The 14391-nt window shown below is 52.2% G+C and overlaps 1 protein-coding gene across 1 annotated transcript in view; it reads left to right on the top strand.

Annotated features, from left to right (window-relative positions):
* The window catches only part of COL4A2 (collagen type IV alpha 2 chain), a 160532-nt gene that overhangs the window by 93862 nt on the left and 52279 nt on the right, over window positions 1–14391 (top strand). The window contains exons 5-7 of the mRNA XM_020913460.2: window positions 11647–11781; window positions 11867–11911; window positions 14089–14205. Coding sequence (XP_020769119.2) covers window positions 11647–11781; window positions 11867–11911; window positions 14089–14205 — 297 coding nt within the window. The remainder of the gene's footprint in view (window positions 1–11646; window positions 11782–11866; window positions 11912–14088; window positions 14206–14391) is intronic.

The raw sequence follows: 14391 nt of genomic DNA, 5'->3' as shown, positions 1-14391 counted from the left end.
ATTCCTCGTGTGTGACCGCCTGGAGGAGGCTCCACCGTGAGGCCCAGTGCTGGGCGGAGGAGGCAGAGGGGGCTTGAGGACAGGGGGTGCGGGAACAGCCTGGCATCTTGAGCGGATGAGGCTCTGAGCACGTGTCCAGACTCTCAGAGCTCCACGGCGGAAAACTGGATTCCACCGTATGTAAATTTAAAAATAAATGTTGAAATCTGGAAAAGGAAATGAAAACCTAAATAACGTCAACGAGGATAAAGCAACAGAGAAGTCGATTAAAGCCAAGGAAGGAGGGGGAGAGGCGGTCAGGCCTTTTGCTGGACGGGGAGGGTGGAGCTCGATTTAGAACTTGTCCTTTTCAGGAACATTTCGGAGGAGATGGACAGGAGGAAGAGCCCCGTGCCAGCCAAGTCGGAACCCGCCCTGGCTCTGAATCTTTTCTCCTTTGTTGGCCAATTTTTTTTTTCATAACAGACCAACTAAATATAATGCCAACCTCGAGAATATTTTTCTTTCTTGTGACTGTGTTTAGTCTAAATGGAAAGGAGATAGAATAGTTGGTTCCGTTCCTGGGCTGTGCCAGGATGCCAAGAGGTCCCTCTCAAAGGCTGCCAGCCCGGTGGGTCCTCTCGGCGGGGAGGCCGCTGTTTGGAAAGCCAGACACCGTGTTTCCTCTCGCTCTTCCCGCCAGAGGCCGTGTTCCCGGGCTGCGGGCTGTCCACGGGCGCAGGGCTCCACACGGGGCAGTCACCGAGACAGCCTGTCATGACGCTGCACGCATGAACTGGCCTACGGATGTGATTTAAGAGGACTCCTAAGGAGCTGGTGTCTGAAATAGATTGTCTACAATTGAGCCCCTAGATATCCACTGCGAGCTGTGCTGATCACCGATCGTCTTTATAAAAATTAACTTTTACTGGAGCATAGCTGACTCATAGTGCTGTGTTAGTTTCTGCAGCACAGTCAAGTGGGTCAGTCACACACACACTTATTCCCACTCGGGGTTAGGTTCTCTTCCCATGCAGGCCGTTACAGGGCGCTGAGTAGAGCTCCTTGTGCTGTTCAGTAGGTCCTTCCGTTCCATTCCGTTCAGCCGCTCGGTCATGCCCGACTCTTCGCAACCCATGGACTGCAGCACGCCAGGCCTCCCTGTCCATCACCAACTCCCGGACTTTACACAAACTCATGTCCATCGAATCGGTGACGCCATCCAGCCATCTCATCCTCTGTTGTCCCCTTCTCCTCCTGCCCCCAATCCCTCCCAGCATCAGGGCCTTTTCCAATGAGTCAGCTCTTTGCATCAGGTGGCTAAAGTACTGGAGTTTCAGCTTCAGCATCAGTCCTTCCAATGAACACCCAGGACTGATCTCCTTTAGGATGGACTGGTTGGATCTCCTTGCAGTCCAAGGGACTCTCAAGAGTCTTCTCCAACACCAGAGTTCAAAGCATCAATTCTTTGGTGCTCAGCTTTCTTTATAGTCCAACTCTCACATTCGTACATGACCACTGGAAAAACCATAGCATTGACTAGATGGACCTTTGTGGACAAAGTAATGTCTCTGCTTTTGAATATGCTGTCTAGGTTGGTCCTTATTAGCTATCTATTTTATGGTGGCGCTACTGGTAAAGAACCCAGCTGACAGTGCAGGAGACATAAGAGATGCAGTTCGATCCCTGGGTAAGATGGTCCCCCGGAGGAGGTCATGGCCGCCCACTCCAGTGTTCTTGCCTGGAGAACCCCACAGACAGAGGAGCCTGGCATCCCTAAGGTCGCAAGGACTGGACGCGACAGAAGGGACTGGGCACGCACGCGTGTGCGGGGCTTCACAGGCGGCACTGGTGGCAAACAGTCTTCCTGTCAGTGCAGGGGACACAAGAGACGTGGGTTCAACCCCCGAGTCAGGAAGACCCCCTGGAGTATTCTTGCTGGAAGATTTCCTGGACAGAGGAGCTTGGTGGGCTCCAGTCCATGGGGCCACAGAGTCAGACACGACTCAAGGGTCGGACCACAGTGTGTATACTTCAGTCCTAGTCTCTCAATTCATCTCTCCCCCTTGCCTCCTGGTAACCATGAGTTTGTTCTATCTGTTCCTATGTCTCTATTTCTGGTTTGTAAATAGGTTCTTTTGTACCATGCTTTCAGAGTCCACGCATGAGCGGTACCCCGTGATCCCTGTCTTTCTCTGCCTGGCCCACCGCACTCAGTGTGACAGTGTCTGCGTCCACCATGTCACTGCAGATGCCACTATTTCTCTCTTTTTATGGTTGGAGAATGTTTTTATAATTCCGGTGACGTCAGAGTTCCCTCCTAGAGCAGGTGTCCCTTCCCCGTCTTGCAGGCACGTCCAGGGCTGCCCTGCACAGTAACTCATGATGACGTCAAGGCTACTTGACAATGCTCTGGTTGTTGCTGTTTCCATACTGTCAGCTGCTGGGCTGGAAAGAGTGTTTCATAGCCATGGGAGCCTGACAGCCAGAGCCCAGAATCAGCTTTTTCCAGGCCCTTCCTTGGCCGCCATCTCTGCTCCCCGAGGCCTTTGGCTCATCCACACGACCCTCCTCCATGCCTTCTTGGAGAACTTAGGAAATCCAGTCTGTCTGTTAAGCAAGGATTCGTCTTTGGGCGGATGAAATGTACTTACTGCTACAAGCACAGAGGCGGTGGAAGGCTTTTCCAGAAAATCGGCCTTCCCAGCCTGTGCCAAGGCAAATCACATCCAGACTATAAAAAGCTCAGCCTCGCGCTGGGCTAAAGCCATTGTGTCCGACTGCCCATGCGCTGCCTATTTTTAGAACTAGGAACACAGTTTTCAGGCTTACTGGTCCTGTGGGTGGAGAAAAAGAGAGGATCCATCTTTCCTTCGCTTTAAAATGTGAGTCTTTCCAAGTCACATCGTCTCAGATAAACTAGCCAATAGCATCTTGTGATCACAGGTGACCCCCTCTGCTTTCGTTCTTTGTGAAAATCACACACGATGGAGACCAGTGACACCCATGGTGTATCTTCTGCTCCTGATTTTAATTTGGTCCTGACAGGCTTCTGGCCCAGCTACCCCACGGGCCGCGGGCTGGACTGTTCTAATTCCTGTCAGGTCGTGCTTAGACAGACCCGCTTCCAGGCAAGGAGAGCTCCGTCTTGGTTTCTTGAAATTCTTTCATTTCCTTGGCACACATTTTAAAAAGCATCTTGCTGATATTTTTGTGTTATGTTAGTCGTTCAGTCGCGTCCGACTCTTCGCGATCCCATGGACTGTACTTGCCAGGCTCCTCTGTCCATGGAATCCTCCAGGCAAGAATACTGGAGTGGGTTGCCACTCTTTCTCCTGGGGGTTTTTCCAACCCAGGGATCGAACCTCGCTCTCCCGCATTGCAGGCAGATTCTTTACCATCTGAGCCACCAGGGAAGCCTGGATGTTTTTAAAATATCCTTTTACAAGCATCCTCTTTTCCTCCATTTACCAATATTATCTGTGTTATCCATTCACTTGTAAGGATGCACCAGAAGAACTGGTCCTATGCAATCTGCCTGTGAGCTTCAGAGATTGCCTTCTTCATCTTTGCTTTCGCCAGACCCCTTTTTTTTTGTTTTGTTTCTTTGATTTTAGGTCAGGTTTATTGGGATGTAATTTCCACGTGATTCTATGAAAACTGGCAAATCTAACAAACATCTCCGTGCAGCGACCACCAGAGTCGTGACATAAAGCGGGTCTCGGACCACACAGTCGCTTTGCTGTGGCTCTGTGCTTTATGCCCTTCGCAGTCCGTCCCCTCCCTCTGTCTCCTGACCTAGCATTTGCTTCTCTGCTTTCTGTCTCTAGAACATCACCTAGCCAGGATAATAGCGCAGTATAGCATTAACAGGACAGACAGAACTCAGCCTTGTATCTGGATCCTTCACCGAGGGCAGTGCCCCTGAGATCCCCCTCACCTTTGCACGCATCAGATACCTTCTTCCATTTTTGTTACTAAGTAGCTTTCCCTTTCGTGCATGGACCACAGTCTGCTTACCCCCTGATGGAGACTCGGGTCGTTTCCGGTTTTCAGCTGAAAGACGTTGCCCCGCTCTGAGCACTTACCTCCAGGGCTTCTGCAAGTGTGTGTTTGGCTTCAGCCGCCCGGGGCTGCGTCCCCGACAGCTCTGACGCGCTTTCTCTGCACCCCCAGCAGTCCTTGGCCTTGCCAGTCTTCTCTGAGTGGGCACGTCAGCCGCTCCGGCAGCCACAGTTACACCTTGCTGCTGCTGCTGCTAAGTCGCTTCAGTCGTGTCCGACTCTGTGCGACCCCATAGACGGCAGCCCACCAGGCTCCCCCGTCCCTGGGATTCTCCAGGCAAGGACACTGGAGTGGGTGGCCATTGCCTTCTCCAGTGCATGAAGGTGAAAAGCGCCAGTAAAGTCGCTCGGTCGTGTCCGACTCTTTGAGACCCCATGGACGGCAGCCTCCCCCATCCGTGGGATTCTCCAGGCGAGAGTTCTGGAGTGGGGTGCCACTGCCTTCTCAGTTACGCCTTAGTCTGCATTTAGTTTGCTTTTCCCTAATGACCCATGGTGTTGAGCCCCTTGCCTGTTTTCCGTCTGCACCTCTTCTGTGATGAAGAGTCTGTTCAGATCTTTTACCCGTTTTTCCAATCAGGTTGTTCGTTTCCTTACTGTTGATTTCTGAGAGCCCTGTCTATACTCTGGATAAAAGTCATTTATCACATATGTGTCTTGTGAGTATTTCTCTCAGTGTGTGGCCTGCTTTTTATGTTTCAGACAGAACCTTTTGAAGATCAAATGTTTCTGTCTCAGCTTTTTGTCTCTTACGGCTTGTGAGTTTCGTGTCTGATGGAGCCTGCTGCTGCTAAGTCGCTTCAGTCGTGTCCGACTCTGTGCGGCCCCATAGACGGCAGCCCACCAGGCTCCCCCGTCCCTGGGAGTCTCCAGACAAGAACCCTGGAGCGGGTTGCCATTTCCTTCCCCAATGCGTGAAAGTGAAGCTGCTCAGTCGTGTCCGACTCCTAGCGACCCCACAGACTGCAGCCTACCAGGCTCCTCTGTCCATGGGATTTTCCAGGCAAGAGTACTGGAGTGGGGTGCCATTGCCTTCTCCGCTGATGGAAGCAGCCCTCGCCTAATCCAGAGTCACAGAGATTCTCTCCTATGCTCCTTTTCTTCTGAAAGTCTCATAGCCCTACCCAGACACTTAGGTCTGTGTTCTGTCTTGTCTGTGGAGCAAGCTGAGGGTCAAGGCTTGCTTCTTTGCATATGGATGTCATTTCCTTCATATCAGCACTACCGTCTGTGTCAGACCATTTTGGAGAACAGGGAGGCCATGTCGTTCTCATTGGGGAATACGTGAAACCTTTTTTGGGATTGCACCCAGGGTGGGACTGATGTTTTGTTGTATATGGATAAGAATCTAGAGGAAAGGGCGGCAGAGTTAACATCAGTTAAGCCAACTGTCTGTCTGTTTTGCCTGGAGTAGGCAGCTGTCCAGTCAGTCGTGTCCGACTCTGTGACCCCATGGACTGTAGCCCACCAGGCTCCTCCATCCATGGGATTTTCCAGGCAAGAATACTGGAGTGGGTTGCCATTTCCTTCTCCAGGGGATCTTCCCGACCCAGGGATCGAACCCAGGTCTCCCACACTGCAGGCAGACGCTTTACCGTCTGAGCCACCGGGGGCGCCCCAGTTGACTCACAGGTATATGTAACGTCCTGTCCAATACTAACGGTCACATTATCATCGGCTTGGAATAGTCACTAATTCACCCTGCCAGGTGATCAGAAATTGCTCACAAATCCTAGCGGTCATCCCTAAGAAAGGTGAGTGATTCTAAAATTTAGCTGAGCAAAATATTTTCCTGAATCTTAAAAGATGGTCTTTCCCACCTTTGGGGCCGTTTGCCATGTTCTCAACTGTGTGTGAACAGCTCCAAGGGTGAACTGGGCCTGGGGCCGGAATCCCCCGAAGGTCACAGGTCACTGCATTGGAAAGGCGAAGGTCACAGGTCACTGCTTCGGAAGGGCGGGAAGGTGGAGGGCAGGAGGGGCCCCCAGGGTTTGGGAGGATGCAGGTGCCTGGAGGGGCACCCGGGGCCCATAAAAGGCGAGACAGGAAGAGTACCCTTAGGAAGGAGAAGGGATTTCCTACTATTCAGAAGCTGGCACGAAAAGCTGATTCTTGTGCTACCAGGAAAACACCATACCGTAGATTAAAAGTCCTGATGTGCAGTGACGTGGGCTGGTCCCTGGAAGTGTTTCTCTCTGTCCTTCCTTGATAAATGAAACTTTCCTCCCTTACCCAACACGAGTGCTCGGGTTAATAAACCGGATGGCAGAGGGCACCTCCTTGCGGGTGTTTGCAGGTGAGGCGTGATTTCTCCGGGCCTTGACCGAGCATCCGTCCTGCACGTTTATTTCAGAGGCTGAGGTCCTGGAGTTCGCAGCGTGTGCACAAATATATTTCGCCCCTTTTCCCAGAAGTGAGAATTCCAAGTGCATGAAGGCTTAGTCAGCGTCTCAGGACGTGCAGTGCATTCCCCTCGGGGTCGTGTTTTTAAGCCGGGTGTGCTCACGTCTGGGCCCTGTGTGCCCTCTGCCGGCCCAGACTCCAGCTTCCAGAACCAGCCAGGATGACCCACTCCTCCTCCACGATGGTTTCCCAAAGGGAGAGACCGTGAGCACCCCTCACCCCTCACATGCCCCGCGTGTCCCTTCCTGGAATTATCACTGGAGCCTAAGGGCGAGACAATTCAATTAGAAAGACTCTTCAACACACAGAAACATTAGCTTTCCCTCTGCCCAGCCCAGGAAGACTGACCTTGTTTCTGAGGTGCAATCTTGTGCTTAGGAGAGTTTTCTTCTTTGAAGATACCTTCCCGGGGAACTCTGCTGAACGTCATGTGGCAGCCTGGATGCAGGGAGAGTCTGGGGGAGAATGGATACGTGTGTATGGCTGAGTCCCTTTGCTGTCCACCGGAAACGATCCCAGTATTGTTAATCAGCTATACCCCAATGCAAAATTAAAAGTTTAAAGATAAAAAGATACCAGCCTTCTCCCATGAAGGGGAGGAGGGCGGGGTCAGGCAGCGGTTCTCAGACTTCAGCGTGCTAGGAGCCCTCCCAGGATCACGTCTGTGCCGCCCCAGGAGGGCTGGGCGGGGCTGAGACTCTGCGGTTCCCGCGAGGTGCGGATAAGGCTCCCCGACCTCTCTTGGAGCAGCAAGGGTGTCATGGAAGATGGAATCCCCCCCAGACCTAAATGCATCCGTCATCCCTAACCCTGAGCCCCCCAGGCCCCCGTTACCTCCCCTCTCAAGCGAGGGTGACGCCGACTTCACACAGTTGTCCTGGGGGTAAAATGAGAGGAGCCCCGTTTATTGAAAGCTTTCACAGGGCTCCATCCCAGAGAACAGAGGATCGCAAGATCCTCTCATTATCGCTTCCCTAGGAAGGTGATAGAAAGTGAAGTCGCTCAGTCATGTCCGACTCTTTGCGACCCCGTGGACTGTAGCCCACCAGGCTCCTCCCTCCATGGGATTCTCCAGGCAAGAGTACTGGAGTGGGTTGCCATTTCCTTCTCCAGGGGATCTTCCCGACCCAGGGATCGAACCCTGGCCTCCCGCAGCAGATGCCTTAACCTCTGAGCCACCAGGGAAACCCAAGCAAGGTGATGCATGACACAAACCAAGTCTCCGGCGGGCAGAGGCAGAGCCCACGAGCTCACGGCTCCTTGCCAGGTGTCTGCTGGCTTTTGAGAAGTATTTTATGGAAATACTTTCATCAAGTATTTTGTGGGACTGTTAGGAGTTTTAGAAGTTTTTGCAAAGACCTTTAAGCTACAGGCCTACCCTTTCTGGGGTACTTTTTATTTTTAACATCGCTTATCACAAAAGGAAAGGAAGAGGAGGAAGTAGCTTTTCCGATCGGGACTTGCCGTCTGAGGCCGGAAGCTGATAGGATGACCATCAGGACAGAGCAGGACCCTTTCTGTTACCGGTCCCGCCAGCTGCTCTCTGCAGACACCCTAGATGCCCCGGGGCACAGGCTGCCCTAGGAGGATCTCACCCCTGATGACTGAAGCACGCGCGCCCAGGGCTCGGACCCTGGCACGACTGTCCTTTCAGCCCCAGCCTCGAAGGGCATGCAGTGAAGGGCTTGGAACCATCCTGGGGTTCCATCCTGGAGGACGAGGGATAACTCAGATGCCCTCCAGGCTCTTCCTGGCTTTTCCCCATTCCTCTTCAGAATGACCCCGATTCACAACCTCTAGGCTTTATTTTTTTAAAAAATAGAAAATAGCAATTAACGGCGGGATTGTAGAGAAGTTTAGGATCTTCACACATTGCTCATAAGAATGTAAAATGAGGCAGCCGCCGGGGATCACAGCCTGGCAGCTCCTCAAGACTTTAGAGTCACCGAGTGGTACAGCCGGTCCACTCCTCAGTAATAGACCCGAAAGGACTGAGCGCAGATTGTGCGTGTTCACAGTTTGTTCATAACGAGCTGGTTTATCCACACAATGGAATCTTAGTCATCCATAGCGTGAAGTAGTGACTGAAGCTATGATGTGGACGGACCTCAAAAACCTTGTATTAAGAAGCCAGACATGAAAGGTCACGTATCATAAGTATGATTCCACTGATGTGAAATACTCCGAGTGGGTAAAGCCCACAGACACCGAAAGCGGAAGGGTGGTTACCAGAGGCTGGAGGCGGGGTGGGAATGATGGTGGTGGGAGTGGGATTCTTTGGGGTGATGAAGGTATTTTGGAATAGATGGAAGTGATGGACAGGGGACACTGTGAATGCACCGGAAGCCACTTTACAACGGATGCTTTTGTGGTTTGGGAATTTCACCTTAATAAAAAGAAAAAAGGGACAGTGTGTTCCAGAAAAGGGAAGACTGGGGTTTTACTGCCAAAGCCAGATTTCCCGTCGGAGAAGCCACGGGTGAGAAGTTTACTGACAAAGGGAGGAAAACAAGGACATGACGTCATTGGCCCCCATCACAGGGAGCCAGGAGCGGCCAACGAACAGGAGACAGAGGGATGCTTCTCGCTAAGAGGCCTGTACTCCATCTGCGTTAACGGTTGGTGCTAGACAGTCATCCTCGGAGAGAGACGTAGTTTATGGGCAATAAAAACACAGTGCAGACGAGGAACGATGCATCCCCCAAGGCTAACGACCAGTAGCCTCTGAGGGCTGCGGGACTTGCAGGCTTAGAGGCTTGGTCTGTGGTCACAAGCGAGACAGAAATGAGCCTTGCTCAGGAAGAGCCAGGAAAATCTGAGTCAAAGCGCCTTGTGTCTCTGAACCACCGACAGATGCGGCGTCCCGAAGCCGCGGGCATCAGACAGGGACGCCACGTTTCCAGGGCCCAGCTGGCCACACGGTCCTCCTGGAGCCTCTCTCACCTCCTCCGGACATTCAAGCACGCTGGTTTTGTGGCTCCGCGTGGTGCTTGCGGTCAGGCTACCCCAGGGGAGCGCTGGCTGGATTCTGCACCGTGTGCGGGGCGAGCAGAGAACCCACCATCTGTGAAATGCTGACCCGGCCTCAAGGGGCCCCCGGGCCCCCTTCGTCTGAGGACACAGGGCCCCAAGCCTCGGGGCTCATCTCAGCCGCCAAGCTCTATCTCAGTCTCCATCTGCATCCTCCGCCCCAAATGCCGCTTCCCCGCTTGCCCCATGCCCTGGGCCGGCACCTGCAGGCAGGGCCAGCATGGGGACATCACAGGCGGGGTCCCCCACGCCCTTCCTCCCCCATCCCGGTCCCGTGTGAACGCGGTGACTCCAGCTGCATCTGAAGGCGCTCACTTCCCCCCAGCGCTGTGCAGTGTCGAGGACAGATTATAAACTTCTGCCAGGACAGACAAACGTCTTAGCGGCACAGTTTATACAAGAAAGGCTTTTTGCAGGCTATAAAAGAGAAGTCTAGAAATAATGACTCAGTACCCCCTCAATCTAAAGGCAAGACAGGCATTTGAAATGGGAGAGTGAATGAGGCTCGGAGAGAAAGGGTCTGTGGGACGAACCAACAGCAGAATCCTTCCTTTAAGAAATCAAGACAGGGTCTTTGGGGTTTGGTTTGGTTTTGTCTTGTTACTTTTTTCAGTTTGGGCGAACCTGGGATGTTCATTACAATAGAACTGTAATGTATAAATTAGTTCCAATAATAGAGCTGGAACCCCTTTTCAATCTTTTCATTTTGGTTGTGGTAAAATGTACGCAACATAAAACGTACCAGCTTAGCCATTTTTGCGCAGTTTCTTGGCATTAAGCACAGTTTACGTTTTGTACAGTCATGATCACCGTTGTCTTCAGAGCTTTTTCATCTTTCCAAACTGAGAGTCTGTCCCTATTAAACCCTAAGTGCCTGCTCCCCTCCCCCAGCCCCCGGTCACCTCTCTGGTACTTTCCATCTCTACGAATGTGACTCCTCTACGGACCTCATATTAGTGGAATCAGACAGCGTTTGTCCCTTTGTGGCAGGCTTATTTCACCCAGTATCATGTCCTCAGGGTCCATCCGTGCTGTGGCCTGTGTGAGAACTTCCTGGTCCTTTAAGGTGGATGAGAGGCATTGTTTGGACAGACCACATCATCCATCCATGGGCGTCTCCACCGTTGACAACTGTGGGAAATGCTGCCGTGAACACAGGTGTAGACACAATCTGTCCGAGTCTCTGCTTCCAGTCCTTCTGAGTGTCGTCACAGAGGCGGAATCGCTGGGTCACGCGGTGATTCTCTGTTTCTTTTTTGAGGCACCTCCATGCCGTTTTCCCCAACGGCCGCGCCGTTTCCATTCCCTGCCACAGAGCAACTTCTCCAAATTCCTGCCAACACATAGTTTCGTCTTTTCTTTTTTAAAACGACAGCCATCCTAAGGGATATGCGAGGGCTTCCCAGCTGACTCAGCGGAAAGAATCTGCCTGCCAACGCAGGAGACGCGGGTCTGACCCCTGGGTCGGGAAGTTCCCCAGGAGGCGGAAATGGCAGTCCACTCCAGTACTCTTGCCTGGGAAACCCCATGGATGGGGGAGGCTGGTGGGCTGCCGTCTGTGAGGTCGCGGAAGAGTGGGACACGATTTAGCGACTGAATGGCAGCAATGGTTTGGATGTACGTTTTGCATTTCAGAAACTTTCATTTTTCTCTGTACACGCACACGTACTCATGTGTGTGTTCCGTGTGTGTGTGTGTGTGTGTGTGTGTGTGTGTGTGTGTAGAGGATGAGAGATTGTCTGACCACTTAAACAACTGGGGGTCGCTTTGATATCTGGATGCTAGTTGTGTCTCCATACCTACTGAGTGCATTATATGAGACAGAGACGATCTTGGGAATTTGTCTGGCACCTTCATTTATACTGAAAGGACTTCTTTTTTTTTTAAGTCAAGTAAACTGATTCTTTCATGCCAACCCAATATCAGCATTTCACAGTAACTTCACTTTAGTACTTGAGGATAATTTTTGTCTCACATTTAGTGTTTTCCCCCTTTGAGCTCTGTTACTTTCTCAGCCAGAAATCACTTAGTGGCTGTCGTGGAAGAAGATGGTGATTTACACAGAGTATAGCGCTTTAAGCATGAAAAGTATAGTTTCAAAAGCAGCACGATTGGAAGCGTTCGTGTGTGGTTATGAATTGTGAACACTGACCGTGTGTTGTTCCCGCAGGGCCAGCCAGGGCCAGTGGGCCCCCAGGGGTACACCGGGCCCCCCGGCTTACAGGGGTTCCCAGGACTGCAAGGCCGCAAAGGTGACAAGGGGGAGAGGGGAGCCCCCGGGACCACAGGCCCGAAGGGAGACGTGGTGCGTACAGAGGCGTGGGCGCCGCTCCTGGGGGGCGGGGGGGAGGGTGTCTCGGCCTTCCTTAAGCCTGTTGCCTTCTTTCCAGGGACCAAGAGGTGTTTCGGGATACCCTGGCGCCAACGGAATTCCCGTAAGTTTGTCATAAGACTAAAATTTAAGAGCACTGTATACACTCAGAGCAATTCATTTATGACATACAGACACATATCTAACTAGTCCCCCTTTCTTTTGATAACAACAAACCCTGTGGGGCTATATGTGCATTTTTAAAATTTTTTCCCCTGGAACCCAGTCATCTCTTGGACAAACTGCTTCCTTTTAAATGGCCTCTGGACTTGGCCTGGAGGCTGCTACGCTAAAGCTGGGCTTCCCAGGACTGCAAGGCCGCACAGGGGACCGGGGGCGGGGAGCCCCTCGTTACTGTTTTGCAGTGACAGGCGGCAAGCGGCACGGATGGGCCGTAAAGAGCCAGGCTTACGCTGCGTTTGAACTTGAGAACCACCTGAGTAGAGAGCCGTCCTGCTGAGAGCAGGGACGGCCCTGCAGTCTTGCAGCGTCTCAGATTCTTGGTAGCAACCACGCAGAGAGAAGACCAAAGGCATGCTTCGTCCATGAGAAAATCTCAGAATGCAATAAAATGTGTTTTTCTAACCTAGTTTACTTTACTTCTTGTGGCACAAGAAAATAAACAGAGCAGCCTGACTCACAGCCTCCTCCTCGGGCCCGGGAGCAGACTTCCCAGGGACGGCTTCCTGCCCATCTCGGCCTCCGGGATAAATGTGTTTATCCCACGTTCAGACCTGCTCCATCCCTGCACAGCTGATGTTTAAGGACATCTGCCTCCAGAACTTCACACTCATGCCAATGCCTGTGCCCTGTCAGCATGCTCATACCCGCATGCACACACCTGCCCCACATGTGTTATCTGTCATCACGCTCACACACACATGCACACACACACAGACACTGCAGGCTGCACAAGTGAGGCTGCCCGATTACAGAAGAAAGGGGGAGGGTATGAGTGGAGGCAGGCACAGAGAACTGCCGCTTTCCCTTAGCTCCACATTCAAGGGGATTTTTGCAGCGGGAGGCAGAGCTGAAGAAAGGAAGCCCCCCCCACCAAGACGTGAGACCCGCATGGCTGTGATCCCGGGTGTCCCCTGGGAGGGGCTCAAACAGACACATCGGTGACAGCACACAGCTGTGCATGGTTAAGGAAATAACTTGCGCGTGAGTCAGAATCTTGAGAAATTGGCAGAGCTGAAGAATTTGCAGATTTCAAGGGTTAAACAAATAACCAAAGCGTTCTCTTACCAGCTGCCTCCGATGAAACTGCCCGTTTTTAACCCACTTTTTTTGGCCTCTTGGATTGCCCCTTGGTGGGCTCCTGTGGAAGCAGAAGTCTGCATTAGATGGAGTGACCTGGTGGGAACAAACTGTAACTGATCGGTGCTGTGTTTCCATTGGTTTTTCCCACTTCATGCTCATTTCATGTCAGAAGCAAATATTTCTCAAACTAGGGAGGGCATGATCATCACCTGGAGGGGTGATCATGGTAAACAGATACCTGGTCATTTTCTCTGGAACATCAGGGCTGCTAAAGTCTCCTTGATGCCGAAGTCTGAGAGACGCTCACAGCAAGTTAACATGAATGCCACCACTATATCTGAGCACCTAATGAACATAGAGTTTGAGGGGCCCGGTACTTTTAGCTGCTTAGAATCATTTCCAGCACATTCCCACTGGCTATCTGTTTTACGTGTGGTGGTCTGTATGTTTCCACGCTTCTCTCTGGGAGCTCAGACCGATGCTCTGAGACAGCCCGGAGGGGTGGGGTGGGAGGGGGGAGGGGGTTTCAAGAGGGAGGGGACATGTATGCCTGTGGCTGACTCGTGTTGATGTCTGGCAGAAAACCAGCACAATATTTAAAGCAATTATCCTTCAATTAAAAATAAATGAACTTTAAAAAAGAAGTCACAAGCAAAGTTTATATGTAGTAACACCTAAGAGCTGTATCATCCAGAAATAGACCTGCTTAGATGTTGAACACAAGATGGACATCTAGCTCAAGAGAATTGAAATTTTCCTTTGAAGGACAAGCTCAAATTAAGATCAGGTTGGCGTGCAATTTCAAATGTCTCAGATCCAGTCTAGGGTAGTCAGGAAGGCCCAGAGCAGACCGATAATTCAGGGAGAGATGAGGAACTCAGAGGCATCTCTTCTGAGAAGGTTTGAAGCTGTCTCATCCCAGTTACAGGAAACCTAAGCCCCTGGGGGCCGGAGACTCAACGGCTTGTCTGTTCCCAGGGCCATCCCGGGCAAGGCGGACCCAGAGGACCCCCCGGATATGACGGCTGCAATGGGACGATGGGTGACGCTGGCTCCGCGGGACCCCAGGGCCCCGGCGGCTTCCTCGGGCCCCCCGTGAGTACACGCAGCGCTCAGCCTGCCCCGCTGGCTGGCTTCAGAGTCTGGGTGGTGGAGATGCAGGAAAGGTCTCGCTTTCAGTAGAGCCTGCCGGGGACCCCCTTGAGAAACTGTCTCAGGGAAGGTCTCTCAGGAGGGTGGGCTGCCTCCTGCCTGCAGGATGGTGCTGGGTGTGGGGGAGCA

This window comes from Odocoileus virginianus, chromosome 8 (assembly GCF_023699985.2).
Source record: "Odocoileus virginianus isolate 20LAN1187 ecotype Illinois chromosome 8, Ovbor_1.2, whole genome shotgun sequence".
In the NCBI taxonomy this organism is placed as follows: Eukaryota; Metazoa; Chordata; class Mammalia; order Artiodactyla; family Cervidae; genus Odocoileus; species Odocoileus virginianus.
Note: the sequence above shows the minus strand (reverse complement) of the source record. Positions and strands in the feature narration are given on the sequence as shown.